The 22642-nt window shown below is 37.0% G+C and overlaps 1 protein-coding gene across 1 annotated transcript in view; it reads left to right on the top strand.

The window, feature by feature from the left end:
* Positions 1–22642, top strand: part of FTCDNL1 (formiminotransferase cyclodeaminase N-terminal like) — a 158069-nt gene that overhangs the window by 15728 nt on the left and 119699 nt on the right. The window contains exons 3-4 of the mRNA XM_060622835.3: positions 9453–9466; positions 10463–10630. Of these exons, the coding sequence (XP_060478818.2) occupies positions 9453–9466; positions 10463–10630 (182 nt within the window). The remainder of the gene's footprint in view (positions 1–9452; positions 9467–10462; positions 10631–22642) is intronic.

The following is a 22642-nucleotide window of genomic DNA, read 5'->3' on the forward strand; positions in this document are numbered from 1 at the left end:
AGTAAAAGGATTGCAAGACAAGATGTTTGAAAACCTCTTGAGCAGGAGATCTCTAAAGTGCTTTCAGCTCTAAAATTCTAAGATCTGTAGTAGACAACTTCTCCCTGTTGGTTCTTCTTTGCAAAATAATATGCAGTGCCTATTTCAGAGAAATATTATGAAGATACATGAAGAAGTATTTGTGAACATCCAGACGGTACTGGAGTGCCTGTTATCTTTCCATTTACCATAGTTAATGGTATTGTGACTATCAGAGGAGTGTAATGGAGTACTTTCTCCTAAGAAAGATGGGGCAATGGAATCTGTACCTGAAACAATTAGGGAACACCATAGGACAGATTAAAACATCGTATTACTGAATACAGCATAAATTACATATGCTGGGTCGCTCAGGAAAGTATAATTCTTTAAATGAACGATATCATGCCTACACAAGTGGTAATTATATCAGCATATGCCCTACACAGGAATAACAAGCTTTTGTATATATATCTCTATGAAAGTATGTCATATACAAGGATATGAAAATACATAAAAAATGTATCCCCAAACTATTAGTATACTATGTATTTTCCTGGATACCTATTTCTTCATGAAAATATATGCTACATAAAGAGTTTGGGGGCATGCGATTCCTATTTTTATAATAAAGATAGAGGATAGGTGAATTTTTTCATTCTGTAATTGAAAACAGACCTAGAAATATTAAGAACCTCATGTTTTTACATCAATACAGTAGCATTATGAAGGATCCTCATAACTCTTTATTAGACCTTGCCTAGGACTTTTTATTAATTCTTTTTCAAAATTTCAAGCTTTCCACATGAGATTAAAATTCACCTCTGACCATCACCCCCATCTCTGGTCTCCTGAACACTCCCTGCCAAGTTATGGTATGAGTATATTATTCTCACTCTGAATTCAGAATTTCTGCATGCTTTTGTTTATGTATGTATATGTATATGTATATGTATATGTATATGTATATGTATATGTATGTATATAGTCATAAACCCAATATAGTATTGCTTGTGTGTGTAAATATAAATGCTATCAAAATAGAACTTTTTCATTCAGCAAGATATCTTGGAAATCTATCCATGCATGGTATTACATATAGTTCTAGTTTATTCCTTTTAAATGCTGTATAGTATCAAAGTGTAAATACATCACATTTTTTCCTATTCCCCTATTTGTGGACACTCAGATTATTTCTCATCTTTCCCGACTACATATAATGCAGTAGTGAACTTTCTTGAATAGTCTTTCTTGTGCACAAATGCACGAATTTCTCTAGTGCAAAAAGAAAGGAATGGAATTATTAGGTACAAATATTTTAACATATTTTGCCAGATTAAGTTTTACATGAAAATTTATCAAGTGTTTACCCTCATTTCTCCATGAGCTCATTTCCATAGTAGGTAACAAATTTTTTTTCTTTGCACTTTATTTTTTACTGCCAGGCCAGTGAAAAACTGACAACTCAGAGACACAAGTGAAATTACTTTTTCTCAGCAAGTTCTGTTCATTTTGAATCGTAGATTCTTTTATCAGTGTATCATTATTTGTACGCTTATTTGCCCTTTAGGAATGGAACATGACAGAGTGAACAGTAGCATCCAGTGATGTCCCCTAGAGTTTTGTTCCCCCCCCCCCCAAAATTGTTTTCTGCTACTTCAAGAAAGAACAGGCAACAGAATGTGTCAGTAGAAATGCAATTTAGGAATTGCACTTGATCTCATTTTTCAGCCTGATGTTTCTCTTCTTTCATCATAAAGATCAGCTGCATTTTATTTTTTTTTTCAGTCCCTTAGAATAACATCCAGTTCTAGTCAGCATGTTTAATGTACTTCTCAATGATGTTCTAGCATAATAAATTTTCGTATCTCGTGCATATGTACATATGGTAAAAATTTCTTCAAGTTCTAGCCATGTGGGGGAGGAATATTGTGGTTGCTTTGTTAATGCAGTGTTTGTGTTGGAGCGGTTAGGGCCCCGCGCTTTAACTCTCAGCGCAGGGCGTAATGAGATGGCTTTGATGGTGGCGGAAGAGTCTAGTGGGACGGTCCCAGCTTCACACTTCAAAGCCGAGCATATGGGGTGAATACTGGGTATCTTCGTGCTCTTTGGGGATGGATGGTTGAGAGACAATTCTTAACAGCTCTGTTTGATGAAGATATTGGAAAAGAAATGGTCTATCTTTAAAATAATCTTGAATTGCAAAGAGAGAAATTTCCACCCCTTTCCGTGGACTGAAGGAAGAATAATTTTTCCCTAGTCTGCACTTAATTAGAGGCAGTGCAGTATGACACTACGATGCTGTATTTTGAAATGACTTCTCTTTGAAAGGACTGTGAGATGAATCGGCCAGTTTTATTTTAGGTATTTGTATGAATTTAGGCAAAAACTTTTAGGGCTATCTGTTTTACCATCTGAGAGATTTTTATGGCTTCTGGTAGAGAATCTTTTTTTTCCCCTTCTCATTAAAAAATACATAAATAAAAAATCAACTAAACAAAAAACTTGGCTATATGAAGAGAGCTAGACTAAAACCATAGGACGCTTGTAAGATTTCAAGTCTAGCACCCAGTTTAATTTTTAGATTCTGTGCTTCTTTCCCTTTACTTGTTACTGCGTGCGAGGTGATAGGGTTGAAAAATACTCTTTCTGATTGCTGTGTACTTACGAAAAAAGTTGATTCTTGTTTAGGTATCATCAGAGTTCCGGTTTAAAAGTAATTATGATAAGCCACACATCATATCGTCGGTCAGAGGAAAAAAAATTTACCCATTCCTAGAAGAAAAGGAATGACAGGCCTGAGTTTTTTTCCTGGTTGTGTCTTTTGGCTGCTATTAAAAACATAACAAAACTGAGTTTGTCAGTTATGTTCCTCGTGCTGAAATGCAATTCTGTTTAACAGTTAAATTTTAACTCCATTTATACCAATAGTCCTAAGTCCTGAACGAAACAAAAGCAGAAGGGAAAAGGATGATATTAAATACCACTGGAGACATGAAGTATGTGTTAGTGTAAGGAAGGCATAGACATTTAATTAAGCAGATCCTTAACTACTGTCTTTACATACAACTTTATTGTAGCTTCTCATTAAATACTGCATTTCAGCCACCCTTATGTCTGTCTGTTATAGGCTCAGAGAAAAGTGTTTTGTTAAGAATATGAAGCTTAAACTTCTCATTGAGTGGAGGCATCTCATTGCATCGATCCCTCCTTTTACAAAGAGGTTTAACCAAACTCATAGATGTCTCTAAAGTTAAGACTAAAAGTGATGAATGCACATGCATAGAAATGTAAATAAGGTCACCCAATCAGGAGGGTTCAAATATATTGAGAAAATATTGTTACTATCAGCCTTTTCAAGAGAAAACTAGTGAAAATTGATAGAACCGTTAATGATGGTGGGAAAAAATTGTCAAAAATGGAAGAAAAATGAAAAACTATTACTCTTTATTTTATTTTTTTTTTAACGTTTTTTTATTTATTTTTGAGACAGAGAGAGACAGAGCATGAACAGGGGAGGGGCAGAGAGAGAGGGAGACACAGAATTGGAAACAGGCTCCAGGCTCTGAGCTGTCAGCACAGAGCCCGACGCGGGGCTCGAACTCACAGACCGTGAGATCATGACCTGAGCCGAAGTCGGACACTTAACCGACCGAGCCACCCAGGCGCCCCAAACTATTACTCTTTAAATAGAGCACAATTTAGGAAGCTGCAGGGTTTTGCTTTGCTTGTTTCAAGACCAGCATGATGGCATCATACTCTTTCTGCGCAAGGTGATCCAGATGTTTGCCTTGTGTGATGGTACTGACCGGTTGAGGCAGCCCATAGGTACAGGTAGCTTTTGACAGCTGCTGATGGGACTGTTGTTCTGAGGGCAGCTTGTAAAACATGAAGATAATGGTGGAAAACGGATCCATGGTTTCTCACTAAGAATATGTTGTACTCCCACTGCTGTTAAACCCAATTCTCACTTCGTTAACATAGCAACCCCTTTACTCTCTTTTGTATGTTTGGAATGGACACCACTCACCCTGGTTTGCAGTTATTCCAATGCCTGCAAAGCGCTTAGGAACCAAATTCAATTCACTCAACCTAAAAAGTGTTAACTACAAGGCACTGCCTCAGGGAGTATGAAACCTGGATGGAGGAACAAAAGTCCACAATTAACTATATAATACAAGTAGGTTAGATTTGATGTTATATTGTATAAAAGCGGTAAAATACTGTGTGAACACATGAGAGGGAGAAATGAATTTCAGTGGAGGGAGAGCACATCTATGAAACAAAGATTATTAGTTCAGAAGTCCTGGTTTTTTGGGATTCATTGAAAGTGCTGAAAGTCCCTGCTCTGGAAACATTGGACTCCACTGTAGAGGAAGTGGCAGCTTTACAGGAAATGCACACGGAACTATTGTTTTAAATAATAATGTCACTTATCCGAAAACTGATGAGTCGTAGTTTCCCACGGGCTTGAGCTTGAAGTATTCAGAATCTTTATCTTCTGTGTATCAAAATGTGTTTGATTTGCATGGTGTGATCATTTGAAGTTAACATGGGATGATTTTAACATAGATTAATTGTGAATATAAAATAATAAAATTAAAACTAGCTCTTTTGAATATGTAATTTATATCACAAATAAAATAACTTGCTAGTAAGCTTCTGACTAAATTGATGCTTTTCTTTAAAATGCAGGCAATCTAAATTTACTTTTCAGTAAAATTACAAATCCCACCCGCCATGGGCCCCTAAGTTGTAATTATTAGAAGCAAAAATGGTATTTCCTTGAATATGAAGAGTGTCGTATACTATCCTTATTACTCTCTATCATTCTGGCCTTTGTTGTCTTTTCACTGTATTCAAATAATGAAATATTTCCATTTCTGGCTTCACTAAAGAACAAAAATTAAGTTAGATTCCTTCCACCATGATTTTGTGTAGAAGAGAGCATGGAAGGGGGGTGTTGTTAGAATATTTAGGGATTTCTAGTAGGTAGGGACACACCCATCCAGGAAGGTATCTAGAATTTTTGGAATTCAGAACAGTAGGGTGGGCTTGCAAAGAGGAAAGGAAGCAAGCATTTAGAGTCCTGTGTACCAGGGATTGTGCTAGGTGCTTCTCTTAGCTTATTTAATCTAAATTTCTTCCTTCATTCTGTGGAGCTGTTTCTCTACTTTTTTTTTCTTCCTTTATTTTGCTCTCCATTCCTTACCCTTCCTCTTTCTTTTCCTTTGATTTTACTGAAGTATTTTAAAGCAAGTTCCAAAGATCATGTTATTTTATTCCTACATATTTAATATAGATCTTTAAGCAATATGGACATTCTCTTACATAACCACAGTGTCCTTACACCTGGAAAAATGATACTTCTTTGGTACCATCTAATATCCAGTGTATAATCCGGGCAAATGTCTTTCTGTGATGGGCTTATTTGAATCTGAATGTACACCTCATTCACACACAGCATTGATTTATTGTCTCTTTCTCAGTTTTGATCTAGACCAGTCGCCCTGCATCACCCTCCCCACTCCCTTTTTTCCTGCCATTACTGGTTGTAGAAACTGGGGAAGTTGTCCTGAATCTGTTTACTCTCTTGTGGTATCATTGAATTTTGTCTCCATCACTCACATTTTTTATAATCTTTAAGTTAGATTTAGAGGCTTGATTGGTTTGAAGTTCAGTATTTTTTTGGCAAAAATTCTTAAAAAGTGGGCCTAGAGCTTTCTGCTACACTTGTAACAAGATGTGATAATGTCTGGTTATCTCAGATCTGGTGGTGCAAAGATGAATTACCTTTGTTACTACTGGAATTTTCCGGAGGGCTTCATCTATTGATTATCTTTGTCTGAAATAATTATTTTCTTAGGTGCTATGAAATGACAACTTTCTAATTATATCAGTACTTACACATGTATTAGTTGGATTTTTTTTCTGTTAAAAAAAAAATCTGTCATCAGTTCAGGCTATCTACCTACCCTGAAACACAATTTATACAGGAAAGGCAGGATAAATGCTTTTTCCTATTCCTTTTAATTGCCACATTTCTAGATAAGGAGTTGGTGCTTCAGAGGAAGCTTAACAATTTTTTTTTAATTTTACAGAGAAATTGAGGCTCAGAGATATCAAGTAAATTGTTCAAGATCCCAAATAGCTATTAAGGAGCGGAAACTGTATTCAAACTGGTATCTTCTGGCTTCAAAAGGCATGTTATTTGCACTAAACCAAAATGCACCCCTGTCCTTGAACCCCTATTGCTGACTAACAGCTGGGGGCTGCTCCTGTAAATCTCTCCCACTGCTTTGGTCTTTAGGAACCAGGCTCCAAGAATACTTCTTTGAAGACATTCTGGGCTTTATAAATGTATGCAGTGCTCCAGAATGATAGTTCCAGATGGAGGTGCTGGCCTGGATAGGCAGAGAGCTGGGCAAAGCCAGAAAGCACATCACACTGTTTAGGAGGGGAGACTGTAGGCATCACAGTTTGTGCTCTGTACTCCTGCAGCAGCCAAAGTATGAGTCACTCTAAGTCACCGTGGAGCAGATATGGGTGATCAGAACAATTTGGAGAGTAGTCAGATATTACGATGTCTTAATACCCTAACTCTCCTAAATGTTCTCACCATGCCCACCCCCTGCCATTCCAGATTTGAGGGAGAATTTAACCAACTGCCTAAACATTATTTTATAATTCCTAAACCTCAGTTGGCTGTGTGTCCCGAGCACCTGGCCACACCCACCAGCTGTGGTCCTTTGGTATCTTGATGTAGTGTTAAAGAAGCAGAGATCACTTAGTAACATTTGGAGACTTTCTTTGTGGTGTGTATAAAATCATGGGCTTCCAATGCTTGAGTCCCAACCTGACTCAAAGAAAGAACATGTTCCTAGATTTAATACAACCCAGAGGTACAAAGTATATTTTTAAAAAAAATTTTAAATGTTTATTCATTTTTTAAGAGAGAGAGACAGAGTGCAAGCAGGTGAGGGGCAGAGAGAGCGAGACAGAGAATCCAAAGCAGGCTCCAGGCTCTGAGCTGTCAGCACAGAGCCTGATGCGGGGCTCACACCCGAGAACCGCGAGATCGTGACCTGAGCCAAAGTCAGATGCTTAACTGACTGAGTCACCCAGGCACCCCAGAGGTACAAAATGTTTTTAAGTATCTTCCACATTTTACCCTTCCCACCAACATGGTGGTCTATATTAGAAACGAAAAAAAAACCAGCCAACTCTAAAATTGCAGTTGGACCGATTTTCTATGCTTGTTGTGGCTAGAGGCCCCATCTTATCCTCTGGTGTTCCATAACGTACCTCTAAATAAAGAAGGCCCATACTCCTGCCATCCTAAGGCAATACCACAATTCTCTAAATACCTAAATTTTATATATCCAACCGACATGTATGCCATCTCTATCCTTGGTTACAGGGGACTGCAATTAGCCCCATGAAAAGATGCCGTCTGCAGCAAACAGAAGTCCTCTGAAGCAGTCCTCCAGAATAAATAGGAAAACAATTCTGTAATCTGCCTTGGAAGGTAAGGTTAGAGACAGGAAATCCAGAAATAAGGAATGGAGGAAGAGGATCAAAACAAGTTGTCATTCAGAGTACCCTCCAATTAATTTTAAATATTAGACTTCCTTACAGAATATCTGGTTTAGTGCTTATCCAGTAGAGCTTTCTATGATGATGGAAATATTCTATATCTGCACTGTCCAATAGGGAGACTCCTAGCCATGTGTGATTACTAAACCCTTGAAATGTGTCCACTGCCACATTTAATTTTTAATTATATTGTATTTATTTATTTAAATTTTATTTTTTATTTTTACCCTTTGACTCCCCTTCACTCATTTCTCCCAATCCCCCCACACCCCACCTCTGACAACCACCAATGTGTTCTCTGTATCTATGAGCTTGTTTTTTGTTTGTTTGCTGTTTTTTTGTTTTTTATTTGTTTGTTTGTTTAGATTCTACATATAAGAGAGATCATATGGTATTTGTTGTTTCTTTGTCAGATGTATTTCACTTAGCATAATTCCCTTGAGGCCCATTCACTTTGTTACAAATGAATGGCAAGATTTCCTTCTTTTTTATGGCTGAATAATATGTGTGTGTGTGTGTGTGTGTGTGTGTGTGTGTGTGTGTGTGACACAATTTCTTTATCATTCATCCATGGGTGGACACTCAGGTTGTTTCCATCTCTTGGCTTTTATAAATTATGCTGCAATGAACACAGTGGGGCAGATATCTTTTCAAGTGAGTGTTTTCATTTTCTTCAAACAAATACCCAGAAGTGGAATTGCTGGATCATATGGTAGTTCTATTTTTAATTTTTTGAGGAACCTCCATGCTGTTTTCCATAGTGGCTGCACTAAATTATATTCCCATACAGTATGATGTCATCCCAACGCACAAGTGTTCCCTTTTCTCCACATCCTCACTAACACTTGTTTGATAATAGCCATTCTGAAAAGTATGAGGTGATCTCTCACTGTGGTTTTGATTTACATTTCCCTGATGACTGAGGATGTTGAGGCATCTTTTCATGTGCCTGTTAGCCATCTGTAAGCCTTCTTTGGAAAAATGTCTATTCATGTCTTCTGCCTATTTTTAAATCAGATTGTTTTTTGCTATGCTTGTAAGAATTGTTTATTTATTTTGGATATTAGCCCCTTATCAGATACATGATTTGCAAATATTTTCTCCCATTCAGTAGACTACCATTTCATTTGGTTGATGGTTTCCTTTGCTGTGAAGAGCTTTTTAGTATGATGTCATCCCACTTACTTATTTCTGCTCTTGTTAGCTTTTGCTTTTGGTGTCAGATTAAAAAAATCATTGCCAAGACTTATGTCAAGGAATTTACCTATATTTTCTTCTAGGACTTCTATGGTCTCAGGTCTTACATTCAAGTCTTTAATCCATTTCAAGTTGATTTTTGTGTATGGTGCAAAATTGTACTCTAGTTTCATTCTTTTCCATGTGACTGTCCAGTTTTCCCTGCACCATTTGTTAAAGAGACTGTCCTTTCTCCATTATATGTTCTTGGCTCCTTTATCCTGAATCAATTGACCATATATGTGTGGGTTTATTTCTGGGCTCTGTATTCCGTTCCAGTGATCCATGGGTCTGTTTTTTATGCCAATACCATACTTTTTTTTTAAGTTTATTTATTTATTTTGAGAGAGAGAGTGCACGCGCACACGCAGGAGGGGCAGAGAGAGAGAGAGAGAGAGAGAGAGAGAATCCCAAGCAGGCTCTGGGCTGTTAGCGGAGAGCCTGATGCAGGACTCAAACTCATGAACTGTGAGATCATGACCTGAGCCGAAATCGGGAGTTGGAAGTTTAACCAACTGAGCCACCCAACCACCCCAATACTATACTTTTTTAATTACCATGGCTTTGTAATACAGTTTGAACTCAGGGAGCATGATGAAAAGAACAGAGAAACTTGGTTCTTTTCTCGAGATTTCTTTAGCTGTCAGGGTTGTTGTGGCTTCATACAAATTTTAGCATTGTGTATTCTATTTCTGTGAAAAATGTAGTTGGAATTTTGATAGGGGTTGCATTGAATCTGTAGACTGCTTTGGGTAGTGTGGACATTTTAACAATATTGATTCTTCCAATCAATATTGGGCATGGACTATCTTTCTGTTATTATGTGTTGTCTTCAATTTCTTTCATTAATATCTAATTTTCAATATACATTTCACATTTCAACTCCTTGGTTAAACTTATTCCTGGGTATTTTATTCTTTTTGATGCAATTATAAACGGGATTATTTTCTTTATTTCTCTTTTTGATAGTTCATTATTAGTGTATAGAAATGCAACAGCTTTTTGTGTATTGATTTTGTATGTTGCAACTTTACTGATTTCGTTTATTCTAACAGGTTTTTGATGGCGTCTTTAAGATTTTCTATATATATGTCACTCACAAATAGTGACAATTTTATTTTTTCCTTTATAATTAGTTTAACTAGAATTTAAATTTAATAGTACATGTAGCTAGAGGTTACAGTGCAGATCTGATCCTTTTACTCTTAACTTTTGATTTTTCTTAACAATATAAGCAATTTGGCACTGTTATAAAATTGTCCAAAAATTGAATGCACCAAGTTCATTAATTCTTGTGATGAATTTACCATGTGAAACTAGATTTATTGTAGGTTGGAGATTTTAGCCTTCTACAAAGACAAACTTTTATCATGAGGCTAACTTCAAGGGAAAATTAATTTGACCCAAGCTTTGATTTTTAAAAATTGTGTAAATTAAGTTTAGTGGTGATGGTTATACAGTGATAGAGGATACTTAATGTACTTTTACAGTTGGTTAAAGTGGTAGATTTTATGTTCCATGTATTTTATCACAATAAAAAAATCATATGCTCTACTTTTTTTATTGGGTTTGATTTCAATTTAATTTTGATAAAATTTCCCACTGCTCATAGGCCTTGCTGAGAATTTGGTTCTGCATGTTCCTGGCTGTGGCGTGTTTCTCCTTGGCGAGGCCGACTTCCTCCAGAGAAGGAAGCAACTGGACTGGCTTTGGAGGAGAGATTTCAGCACTCTTGGATCTGACCCGGGAGCTGCACCTGCCCGAAGATGTGATTTAACAGGTTCTCATTATGTTTTTGTTCTGCTTTTGTTTTTAAATTTGTTAGAATATTGAGGTCCCCTTCCTTTGGTCTCTCCCACATAAGCAGAAGGGTTTATGGTTGGGGGCTCCTTCATGAATCAGATGAGGGTCTTCTCTTGGCTTTTACTCTCACCCATGCCTTCATAAGCTGACTAGAGAGGCTAGAAACCTGGTCACATGTTCGATGAGAACTCCCAAGGGTGATATTCGAGATCTTTAATGAGCCCTGCAGCATGGCTGGTGATGAGAATGGTTGCTGCTCCTGACACCGGGGAAGGCACCTGGAGGTCTGCTGCTGTGCCTCCGAGCGTGGGGTTGTATCTTTGGGGTGTGATGGGGACACTTGGGGTATAGGGACTTGAACAGAGGCTGCTTTGAGCTGATATGAAAGTCTCTCAGTACTTGAACATCCCGTGTGGCCAAGTTGAGGCTTACAGCTTGAAATCAGTTCTAGAGCCACCCTGAGGAAAAGCTTTTTGAGGCAGTGGACTCCTGGAACAGAGAGAACAAACACTGGGAATGGTATTCTCTCTTTCCTTGGAGCTCATCAACTCCTGCCTCTCTCTGCTGCTCCACTCCTCTCCTGTGCTTAGGGCTTCCCTTAGGAACAGGCAGTGCCCCTGTCCAAATCCAGCTCCCTGTTCCCTGCTCTTTTCCATGCTAATGCCATTTGTTTGAGTCTTAATTCTTTCCTTCTCAAATGCCTTCTGCAGGGGTCACAGATTAAATCATGTCAAGCAGCATTTTGGTAGTCAGTTAATACCTATCTAGCAGTTATTAAAATGCCAGATGCCCAAGAGGCAAGAGGTAGGCGGGGACATTTCCTTGTGGCACAGCTCAGCCGTGGTTGCCCACAGGCCTTGTGCACAATTCCACTCTTAAACAAATGATGTGTACAGTCAAGTAGAAAGTACAATGAGAAAAGCATAAGCTGTGAGGCTGTGCTCAAATCCTGGCCTGGCTGTGTATTGGCCATTAATCTCATGAAGCCTTAGTTCCCATATCTATAAAATGGACATAATAATTATATCTCCCTCACAAGACTGTGAAGCTGAAATCACAGCTAGTAAGTGGCAGATACAGTACTGAAGCGCCATTTTAACAATTCTTTGTAGAGAGATTTATTAAAACGTGATTTATAAATGTTTTTCAGTATTTAGTTATGGAAAAAAGGAAGAAACTGATTGCTCCCTGCCAATTTGAACCTCACATATTTTCCCACAATTTGTCTCACAGATGTAGAAGTGTAAGGCTTGTAACTAACTTTCAGAAATCTGTTTCCTGGTTTCTAATTTGAGCTCACTAAAGACGGAAGGGATCGTGCCACAGACCCAGCCAGTGCAGCTCCAGGTGACTGGGATTGGTCAGGTGGATGGGAGTTAGAAACAGGTTGCTAGTCTTGGGGGACAGAAGAACTGGCTTTAGCATTAGGTTAAGCAAACCCTTGAAAAACTTAATTCTTGTTTTTGCAGTGCAGTGAGAATGAATGGGTCAGTATTTGGGACCCAATAGAAAAAGCATATTTAGGTTAAATGTTCATATTAAGTCTCCTAGGAGCAAACTTGGTTTGTAATTGTTTAACCCAAAGTGAATATTGCTTCCCAGTCTCATGAAAGAATTGCTTGTGGTTGGGATTATCTGTGTCTCAACTCCATCATCAGCTATTTTACATGTTTTTGATTTGAAATAGACAACCCTTTGGGATTTCTAATGTCTTCCTTATTTTACTCTACACGGAGATCTATGACTTACATGAATAATTTCATCAACATCTGCAAATCCTAAGTTAAGACTTTAAGATGCCCAAATTGGCACGAAAATGTTTAAAGATGGTATTTTAAAGGTAATGTTTAGTTCTGGGAAAGATGTAGTTAGAGGCACTCATACTGTTAATGGTGGTATAAAAAAAACCTCCTGGAAGTGAGTCAGAGATATGTATCAACAGCTCTAAAAATGTATATAACTGCCTTACAGGGATTCCAGTTCTAGTGATAAATCCTACAGAAATAATAAAAGGTACATGTACTTATGCACAAGTATGTTTATCAAAACATTATTTATAATAGCGACTACTGGAAACATTGTAAATATTCAGTGTTTGGGAATGATTAAATAAACTATAGCATCCCCAAATGAAAGATTACTATAGAAGCAATTAGGTGTGAAGTTTTGGAAGAATTTTTAGTGATATGGAAAATACAACACAATGTAGAAAGAGTTTGTAACTAATGGGCTAATGTGACAAATATTTATTAAGTACCTAGTATGTGCCAGGCACTGTGGTCAGTGTGCAAAATAGAATTTATATGCCCTCAAAGAATTTATATTCCAGTGGGAAGGGGGTGAAAAGATAATAAATAATGAGCCTAATAAATAATGAATTCTATAGTGAGCTAGCAAATGATAGGTGATGTGGCCAAAAGAAAAAAAAAAAAACAAACTGAACAGGACAAGGGGCATCATCATGAGTTCTGGGGTAAGAGTGAATTGTGATTTTAAATGAGATAATCCAGGGTAGGCCTCATTGTGAAGGCAGTACTGGAGGAAAGACTTGAAGGGGTGAGACTGTTAGCCACATGGAGATGTGGAGAAGAGTCTCAGACAAAGGGGACAGCCAGTGTCAGGGCCAAATAATTAAAGTGGTATAAACAGTGTGATTTCAGTATGGTACAATATATGTGCATGTATTTTATTTATCTCATATATTTTATAAGAAAAACAATTTTTAAATTCTTAATGCTTCCAACTTTCAAATTTTCTCTAAATCAATCTTGAAGGGCAATTATTAAGGTTTTGCAGTGGTCAGTTTTATAAAACCTGTGTTGCAGTGTATTCATTCAGTTTGGGTTTGATGGAAGGTTTAAGATAAGAAGGAAAAACTAGCACAACTCTTTTTTCCCCCATGTCTTTATTGCTAATATCTCCTGACAAGATAGAGACCTTAGTTTGTACAAAACACATGAAAATTACAAGAGTTGCCAAGGTGAGGCAGGCAATGTTCATCCAGAGACCCCTCATTTAAGGAGGCTCAAAGCAGATGCTAAGAGCAGAAAAATGAAATGTTTCAAGGAGGAACTGTAAATAAGGAATTTGGATAAATAATTAGTTTCTAATATTTCACAAACCAGATTGTAATTCAAGTTTGAGATATGATTAACTGAAATCTTAGGTTACTATATTTGTATGAATTCTCCCTTAAAAAATTTATGTAGGAAGGAGTAAATGCTTTAATTTTTTAAAGCAGTATCTATTGAAGGAGAACTTATAACACTTCTGTCATTAAGATAGATGTTATTCATCTAATTTTTCAGTGAATTTAGTTTCCAACAATGACCAATTCCCTTCTTATTTGTTAATATAATGACTTAATATACTCTTCTAACATTTTTTTTTTAAATTGACATCAGTATTTCTCAGCATATTTTTTCATTCCTCCCATCAAAACAGAAAAGTCTCAACACATTGTTGGCTGTGTTTATTCCTTTTCTTAAAAAAATTAAGTAGAAATGGTTGGTGCTATGAGCTGAACACTTACTAAACTACTCGAGAGGAAGCAGAACCTATAGGGGAACAGGTTTCTGTTTTGAAGTTCCCTCAGAATATTATAAACAGAAGAGAGAAAAAAAAAGTGAGTTCAGAAATGATTAACAAACCACCCTTAGTCAATGCCAAACATGCAAAATCTTTTAAGCCAGGTTCTTTTTAAAAGTTTGTAGTTGGCTAACTCATAGGGAACATAAATAAGGGCAAAGCAGTAGTAGTTGATACTTTTAGGTCTATAGATAAATACTTTATACATATATATTCAAAAACCCTAAACATTTATGAGATAACTTAAACACTCCTGGCTGATATGTTGTATGAATGACCTGCATATATGCATTATTGTTTAAAAATACTAGGACAGTTCTCTGAGGTGTGGTTTCATGGGAATCGTGGATGGAGGAATTGGTATGTCCTGGAATTGAAATGGGTTACTGAGCGCTGCCCCTGCTTCCCTTTCTCTCCATAAATAAGAATTGCAGCATCGAGCACTTTTCTTGATGTTGAACAACCAAATTTACTCCACACCAAAAAATTTTGTCTAGCCTTTGAGAAATAATTTCTAAGTGGAGAGTGAGTCTTGATTTAAGGAACCTGTTTTCACAATTTTCTGTGTTTGCTTGCAAATCTAGTTGGGATGAGGGAAAATGAACGTCTCAATGTGTAATTAAGTATGTGACCTAAAACTGAAATGTGAAGGACTTAGGTGTTGTTGCCACATGAGCTGGTGACGGGTGCTCTTCTGCTATGGGAGACCTGGGAGCAGGCAAGTCACCAGAGGTTCCCTCACCTGGGCTGACTTCATTCCATGATGATGCTAATGTGTACCTACCTCTGTAATTTCTTTCTGAATTGTTGTTACTCTGAGAGATTCAAAGTTGAGAAATTGAGGCTCACAATTCCTCGCAGAGTGGGAAAGCATCATAGCCATTTCCCCAAAAGACAGCTGAGCAGAAGCAGCATCCTTAGGAGGTGGAACTTGAATTCAGACTCCTGGGGTGCCACTCCCCACCCTGTGCCACACAGTTCTCACTTAGCTTTATTTTCTGTGTATCCAACCACATGCATAAGAGTCCTGCGTTCTTCATGCCATGGGAGCATCAGACTTAGCAATTATGTTTGCGTTTTACAGCTTTAGTCATCAAATGTCCTGTTCCGGCCGCGGTTTCCCTTTAGTGCACGTTCTTAAAAACGTAAAGGACCAATAGGTAATGATGACTAATTGCTTTTGGTGTAATAGCTGTTTATGTTTTTGAACCTGCGTTCCAAGTCTGTCTGTTCCTGTGTTTGTTACTCTGAAACAAGGACCACATTTAGGCTAGGATTTATCTTATTTTAACCTTCTTTGTGTTTTCATACCCAGCAACCTGTATGGTTCCTGGCACTCAGCAGGGTTTCAGTAAAAACATTTAATGAGGGAGTCGCACCTCCGTCCACAAGAGTCTCTGTATTTATTCAAACTGCAATGCAACTATTGAAGTTCTCTCTTCAAATACAAAAATGCAAAATATCCAGAAACACCATCTCAACTCCTTCCTCACTCATGTTTTGATATTACCCACCGAAGAGTAGCTTAATATAATAAGTAGAACTTCTAAACACATCCCTAAGCAACTTCTGACCCCTTAAAATGAAAATCTTTCTGTAGAGGAAAATCTGTAGAATTGTTTCACCTTTAATTGATTGAAGATAATGGTGCTCGGAACTATTTTTGAAAATAATCTTGATCTAAAGGGGAAAAAAAAATACATGTGTTTCTTTTGAGTGCTGCTTCTTCATTTTTCTAATGGGCTCTTCACTATTGTTTTGTCTGAATGCAGTTTTTTATTTGTGTTATTCCAGACGTGGTCCTACCGCAAGCATCTTTAAACCAGACATTAATAGCATAGTTCACAGTCATTACTGCCAGTGCTCAAACACAAATATTGCATTTGTGTTTGCAAAGCTACACATCAGATGTTAATTAAGTGCATTTGGGTTTTTTTCTGCTTAAACAATCTGGCATAAAGAGTTTACATCTATATCAGTTCACCATAAGGTCTCTACAATATCTGAATCACCAGCCATACAGTATATGATAAATACTGTGTTTCCACACAAGAAAATAACAGAATTGTCAGGAAAACATCAGGCCTGTTATATATCCCTGTGAAATAATAGCAACTGAATCTCAGTTTCTTTTTCTTTTTGATAAAAAAAAAAGTATTTAGGAGTAAACACCAATATTTAGAATGATAAATTTTTCATTAAAGAACACATGGAAAGCGAAACCATACCAAAGATTTTTTTCCTTGTTTTTAGCTTGCTTCAGGGCGTTTTGACAGTTGCGTTGGAATAAAATTGGAATTTCAGCTTTGCAGTGAGGAGATTCATGCTGCCGCCAGAGCAGCCGAGTGCCAATCTGCGGGAGGCGGGAGCCTAGCGAAACCGCAAACTGAGAAACAAACTTTCACATCAGGTTTCTAATTTTAGAGCAAAAAATGGAATTACTTTAATTGTGACATTTAACTAGAAATATGATTTGCTGGGATTAATTATCTCCCTTATTTAAAAATTCTCACTAAGTTTAAATTAGCATAAAAAATCAAATTCAGCATTCGAATAAGGTCAATGGGACTGCTGGATTTAAATGCAGAGTTAGATTCTTTAGAATTGGATCACCATATTGGTGTTGGACTTGGGGAGGATTAAATTGAGGAAATTGGAAAAGCATGCATTTGGGCAGAAAGCAAGTTTTTTTTTTTTTTTTCCTCTCTCTCTTTTTTTTTCCAAGGGAGAAATGGGTCGTGGCCTCATAACCCCATAGGGAGGAAACTACTACCTGATTAGGTCAGAAAGTTCTCAGATTCATTGAATGTCTCTGTGTGTTCACTGCTTGAATAAGGTAAAGCACTAAAACAAAATAACTTATTGTGTAAGTAAAGTTTAACAGAATTTAAAATACATATATCAAGGGCATATGCAGAAAATGATCATTCTGTGTTCATTGGTTACCTCTTATTTTAGGTAAAAGAATATAAAAGTTACTTCTGATGTTTAATTTTATTTTTTCTCAGAAACAATTAACTTTAAAGTAGGCTTTTGAGGGAATTTTTATTTTAATTAAATAAATCATTGTTGGTACAAGTGTATTCTTTATGGAACTCTTGCACTATAAGCTTAATATCTAAACTTTTTAAAATCTTTAACAATTTATCTTAGGAAATGAATTCATTTACTAGCAAGAATGATCAGTTTTGCAAAGTCTACTAAAAAGGGGAGAGTTATGAGGCTCATGGTGGTAAAAGGCCCTTTAAGAATTTGCTGGGTAGGAGAGCGGAAAAGTCCTGTGACTATAGGGATGGAATGGCCCATGCCACCGTAGTGTGGGGAAGAAGAGCCTGGGGTCTATATGAAGAAATTTCTGTTGAAGGTGACTTGTTCCCCATTCGGATAAACTACATGTGAATATCTGAATGTTGGCATATCGAAGTTCTGGAATAGCAAAGCACAATGGGTCCAATATGTATTTCGAATAGTTGAACTTACTGTATAACCTAGTACATGGATATTCCTCAGCAAAATCTGAGTGTGATCCAACTATTTGTTGCAAAGATGGTAGAGGTGAGGACCCGTCTCTAGTCAGAGTAAGGTATGTATATTGGCTTTGAGGAAATAGGACTATTTGTAACATTACCTGTTGGGGGGTAGAGGAGAGAGAAACCATGCTTGGATATTTTGTTAATGAATGACATTAGCATTGACAAAAAAATTTCCAATCGTACTCTGTGAAATGTTAAAACCGATATAATTCTCAAAGATATTTAGAGTAAGTGATTGGTATATGAAATTATGAGAGAGAGATGTATTGACTGTTAGGAAATTTAATTTTTATGAAATCAGCATTATGGAGAAATGTAATCTGATTCATTCCTGCAGAATTCCCAGTAGGAGGAGGCCCAGCTTCGGGAGTTGAAATGTTTCATTATGTACATGTGTGGGAAAAAGATGAAATGTGGTTTCCGTGTGCTGATTTTCCGTAAAACGTCTATTAGTATGAAAGTACACAGACTAGGCAGCAAAACCCCCAAACCACGGCTGTCTGGGAGAAAGTGAACTCAGCAGGATATCTCTGATGGATACTGACATCATGAGTAATAAGTTTGAAAGTAGCAAGAAAAAGCAATGACAGTAAAATAATGTTGAAGTAGTAGCTAAGGAATTGTCATATGCTGAAGATGAGGTCAGCCTTTTATCCCCCATCAATCTCTAGTCAGCTTTGCTTTTAGAAATGTAAGGTTCCCCCCAAATGAAGAAATTGCAAACCTAAGCTTTTTATATCAATGCTAATTTAACCAAGTTGTCCGTCTTATAACACAAACTATAATTAGAGCAGGGCTATTTATGTAACATGAGCTACACCATCCCTGAAGCAGGGAAAAGCAGGACATTTGCCCCTGGGCTCTAGAGTAACAGGGCACTAGAGTGGCAATGTCAGTCCCAGTCACTTGGGAAGCTGGAAATGGAAGAAAGAGGTGCCATCAACAGGTTATACCAAAAAAGGTATACATAATGCTCCAAAGCCTGTCAAATCCACATTGTCATGAGACACACAAGTATCTTTGCCCTTCCCAATTCCAAGGCTGTTTGTCACTTTTTAGTGACCTTATTCCCTTATCAAGACTGTTGTTGAGATTAATTTGAATCAGATGTTAGCCTAACTCAATGATGCCAGGTGTGTATTTGAGGAGGAAGGGATGGGCACACAGTATGATTTACTCCTGTCTTCCTGACCCTGAGGCTTGGCATTGAATTGCAACCCCTGTTGAAATGGCCTTGGATGTGACCTCCAAGACCTTTTACTGCTGTTGATATTTAGTTATCAAGTGTGCTTTCCTTTTTCTTTTGAAATGTTGGAAGGTCTGGGTTCTTCTTAACTATTCTAGAAAAAGTGTCCTCCAAATACTTTTAGAGTAGATAAAAGTATTTGCTTGTAGCTCAGATAGCTCTGTTATATACAAATAAGCATATATATAAATACATAAATAAATAAATAAATAAATAAATAAATAAATAACTTTTAGAAAATTCTGGAGTTGATAATGAGGAATATTTGTACTATTTTTAAATAAAATAAAGGAAATTCCTTGGACTGAAATTGGCTAAAGGATAGAACCTTCAAAAATGAGGCTTTTGCTTTGCTTGATTAGCATGCTCCTCTAATAACTTGGGCATTGGAGCCAGCCCATATGTGATGAGCTGCAGTGTTACTATAGACTCTCAAGACTTGGCCTTGGGAAAAGAGACCACTAGTGCCACTGGGGGCTCAAATGCCAGGGATTGAATGGCGTCCAAACAATGACTTTTCCTCATGAAGGGAAAATTGAGATAGCTTGCAATGTAGAGCGTTTTGAAGACCAAGAAGCTACAGAAACCTCAGAAACCTTTCAATACACAGCTTACAGTGTCCTTGGGATCAATCTTCTTATGTATCTCCTAATTACATAGAAGCTCAAGTTAAAAAGTTGGCGAGTGATCCGGGAATTGGTACTATGGGGAGTGTGTTAATTGGATTTACACCCCAAGTGTGTAAGAACTGTGCTGAATATGCCATAAAAGGAAGTATTGAGGAAGTTTAGAAGATACTGGGAGGTATTTTCATGTGATCCAATCTAAGGCGTCCCTAAAATGTTAAGGAAAATAACCATCACTACAAAGTTTTCTTTTGGCCAATGAGGATAAAAGGAAGATACAAAGAGCTTGGTTGTAGCTGTGTATTGGAAAATTGGAAGCATTTTCTGTTCAACAAAAACAGGTGTTTATAGATTGTCAATAATCACCCGATGGTATTTCTAGTTGTCGTCTTGCTTCATGAGAACCTAACTCTGTATCAAGTTTATTTATGCCCTTGTGTACTTTAGAAGCCATCCTGAATCAGCTGGATAAAATGGCTGTGGATGCTGAACTACCTTTAATTATTGTGAACAAACTAAAAATGGATTCAATTTAATTGAATGAATTCAGTTAATTTCCTGAACTCTTTATTCCTGAGTTTTGTATTCAACTCTCAGTTTTCAAGCAATCATTTTTTTCTTAAATGTACACTTTGAAAGATCAAGTATTGGGACACCTGGGTGACTCAGTCAGTTATGCATTGACTCTTGATTTTGGCTAGTCATGATCTGACAGTCCTGAGATCAAGCCCTGTCAGATCAGGCAATGCACTGGGCATTGAGTCTACTTGATTCTCTCTCTCCCTCTGCCCCTCCCATTTGCACATGCATATCCCTCTGTCAAAACAAACAAAAACAAAATAAAACAAAACAAAAACCAAAAGATTACACTAAATGACTAAAGCATTAGGGGGAGAATTAGAAAATACAATTCCTTTTTCAAAGCATGATTGTCCTTTTCTGCCTTCCCACTTTTATGATGACCTGTTGTTCAATCTAGAGGTAACTCCAACAGCCAGATTTGTCTAGTTTTTTAATGTTTATATAGGGAGATGGAATGGTGGTATTGGGCATGACTTCAAGGAATTGTGTTTATCTTTTTTGGAATTTAAATGGAAAGTCTAAAAGTTTAGGGAATGTATTGCTTTTGAGTGAAGAGAAGGGTATTAGTGGAAGAATTTCATTTGAAAGAAATAAAAATATGTAGCCTCTTTGTGAACTAAGAGAAGCCACTTGTTGATTCTGGCAATTTTATGTAAATCTTTAGTATTTATATTGCTTTAGTACAAGGTGATTTCTCTCCATAAGGCACAAAGAAACAAATTTTTCCATAGATTTTTTTTTAGCAAGAAAGATTGTTGTATTGTTGTCTAGGAGGAACATGTAATAGGAATTTATTTAATGAATAAAAAAATAAAAAAGAGGTTGAACTTAATCTCTTTATAAGATTTAGTCACCTATCCTTATGTTTTTTACTTGCATTTGACTCGAATATGATCACATTAATTTTACTACAGAATTGTGATTCTGTGAGTGTTTTCTCTTCACTGTCAATATAAATACCACAAAGATAGAGAAATGCTGGAGTAGGTATGGTTTTAAGTCATAAAGAAGTTTAGTTGCTATAGTGAAGAGAGTAAATGCTGTCCATTTAGACCCAGTGGGCCAATTCCTCCATCTGTGAGATGAGAGCTGAGAAGCAGAAACAGTTCATTCTTCTCTTACTTTGGCAAAGGCCATGTGGCCTAGTAGGGGGAGAGCACTGGTCAATGGATTAGAGGACTAGGGTTCTGCTCTTTGTTCTCACCTTCCATGTAGCCACAGTTCCATTACCTATTGAGTAGGGAAAATAGTTCTCGCCTTGATGAAGGGCTGTATTCTGAGGGAATAAAACGGAAGTACTTGGTAGACCTGTAATGTACAAATGAAATGTATTATTCATACTCTTTCCAGATCTCTTGTAGAAGTTTGGTTTAGTAGAAGTTTGCATCAGTATTAAACAGATGAGAGAGGGTAAAAACACATGATGTCACTGAGTCATTTGGAGTTGTAGGAGTTGAGAGATTTGCCAGTTATGTGATTAGCTTCTTCAGGTTCCTATCACTGCATTCCAGACCACTGGCTTCGAGCAAGGCCCATTGAAAACCAAACATCTATTTAATGGGTACAGAGTTCCAGTTTTGGAAGTTGAAAAAATTCTGGAGATGGATGGTGGGGATGGTTGCACAGCAATGTGAATCTTAAGCGCCACTGAACTATATACTCCAAAATCGTTAAAATGGTAAATTTTATGCTGCGTATATTTTACCACAATTAATTACTAAAAAGTGTATATTAATTTCAGAAAAGTTAAAAAAACAAGCATGTGAATAAGATAATTTCACTAAGCCTACACTTTCTAAATAAAATGTTGGCAATTTTCTAATATCTGTTACAGTATACAAACGTGAGACCTGTTTTTCCCTTTTAATCTATTATTATGGACCCTGCAACTATATATGAAGTTTAGTTAATGGTGTAAAATAGAGCTAATTAAATTTGGCCTTTGATTCAGCTATTTAAAAAAGGGTAATTTACTATTTTCCTTAAATAATTTTCAAAACCAACACCATCATACTTCTTACCTCCTGTTCATATTCTAATTCCCCTTTTCCTTCTATTTTCTCTCTTCTCCCCCCTTCTGCCTTGCTCCATCATGGTTCTTTAGAAAATTTGAAACAGCTGTACGTTCCCGAAGGTTGATCCTATGGTTGGATACAGCATGTATCACCAGCTTTTCCTATGCAGGAACTGGTGGAAATAGCTGGGATGGATCTATAACAACTAAGGATTATCAAATTGGATTGAGAAAATCTGACAAAATGAGCTAAGAAGTACCCTGACTCATACTAACCTTTTCTCTTATTGGCCTCCTAAAAACAAACTGACGGTTCATGCAAATGTTTCCGCGGTATTTTTCTTTTCATCGGACCACAAAGTGGACATTGTATGGAGTGTGGCTTCATAGCTCCTCTGAC

The sequence above is a fragment of the Panthera onca genome, chromosome C1, assembly GCF_046562875.1.
Source record: "Panthera onca isolate mPanOnc1 chromosome C1, mPanOnc1 haplotype 2, whole genome shotgun sequence".
NCBI classification, from domain to species: Eukaryota; Metazoa; Chordata; class Mammalia; order Carnivora; family Felidae; genus Panthera; species Panthera onca.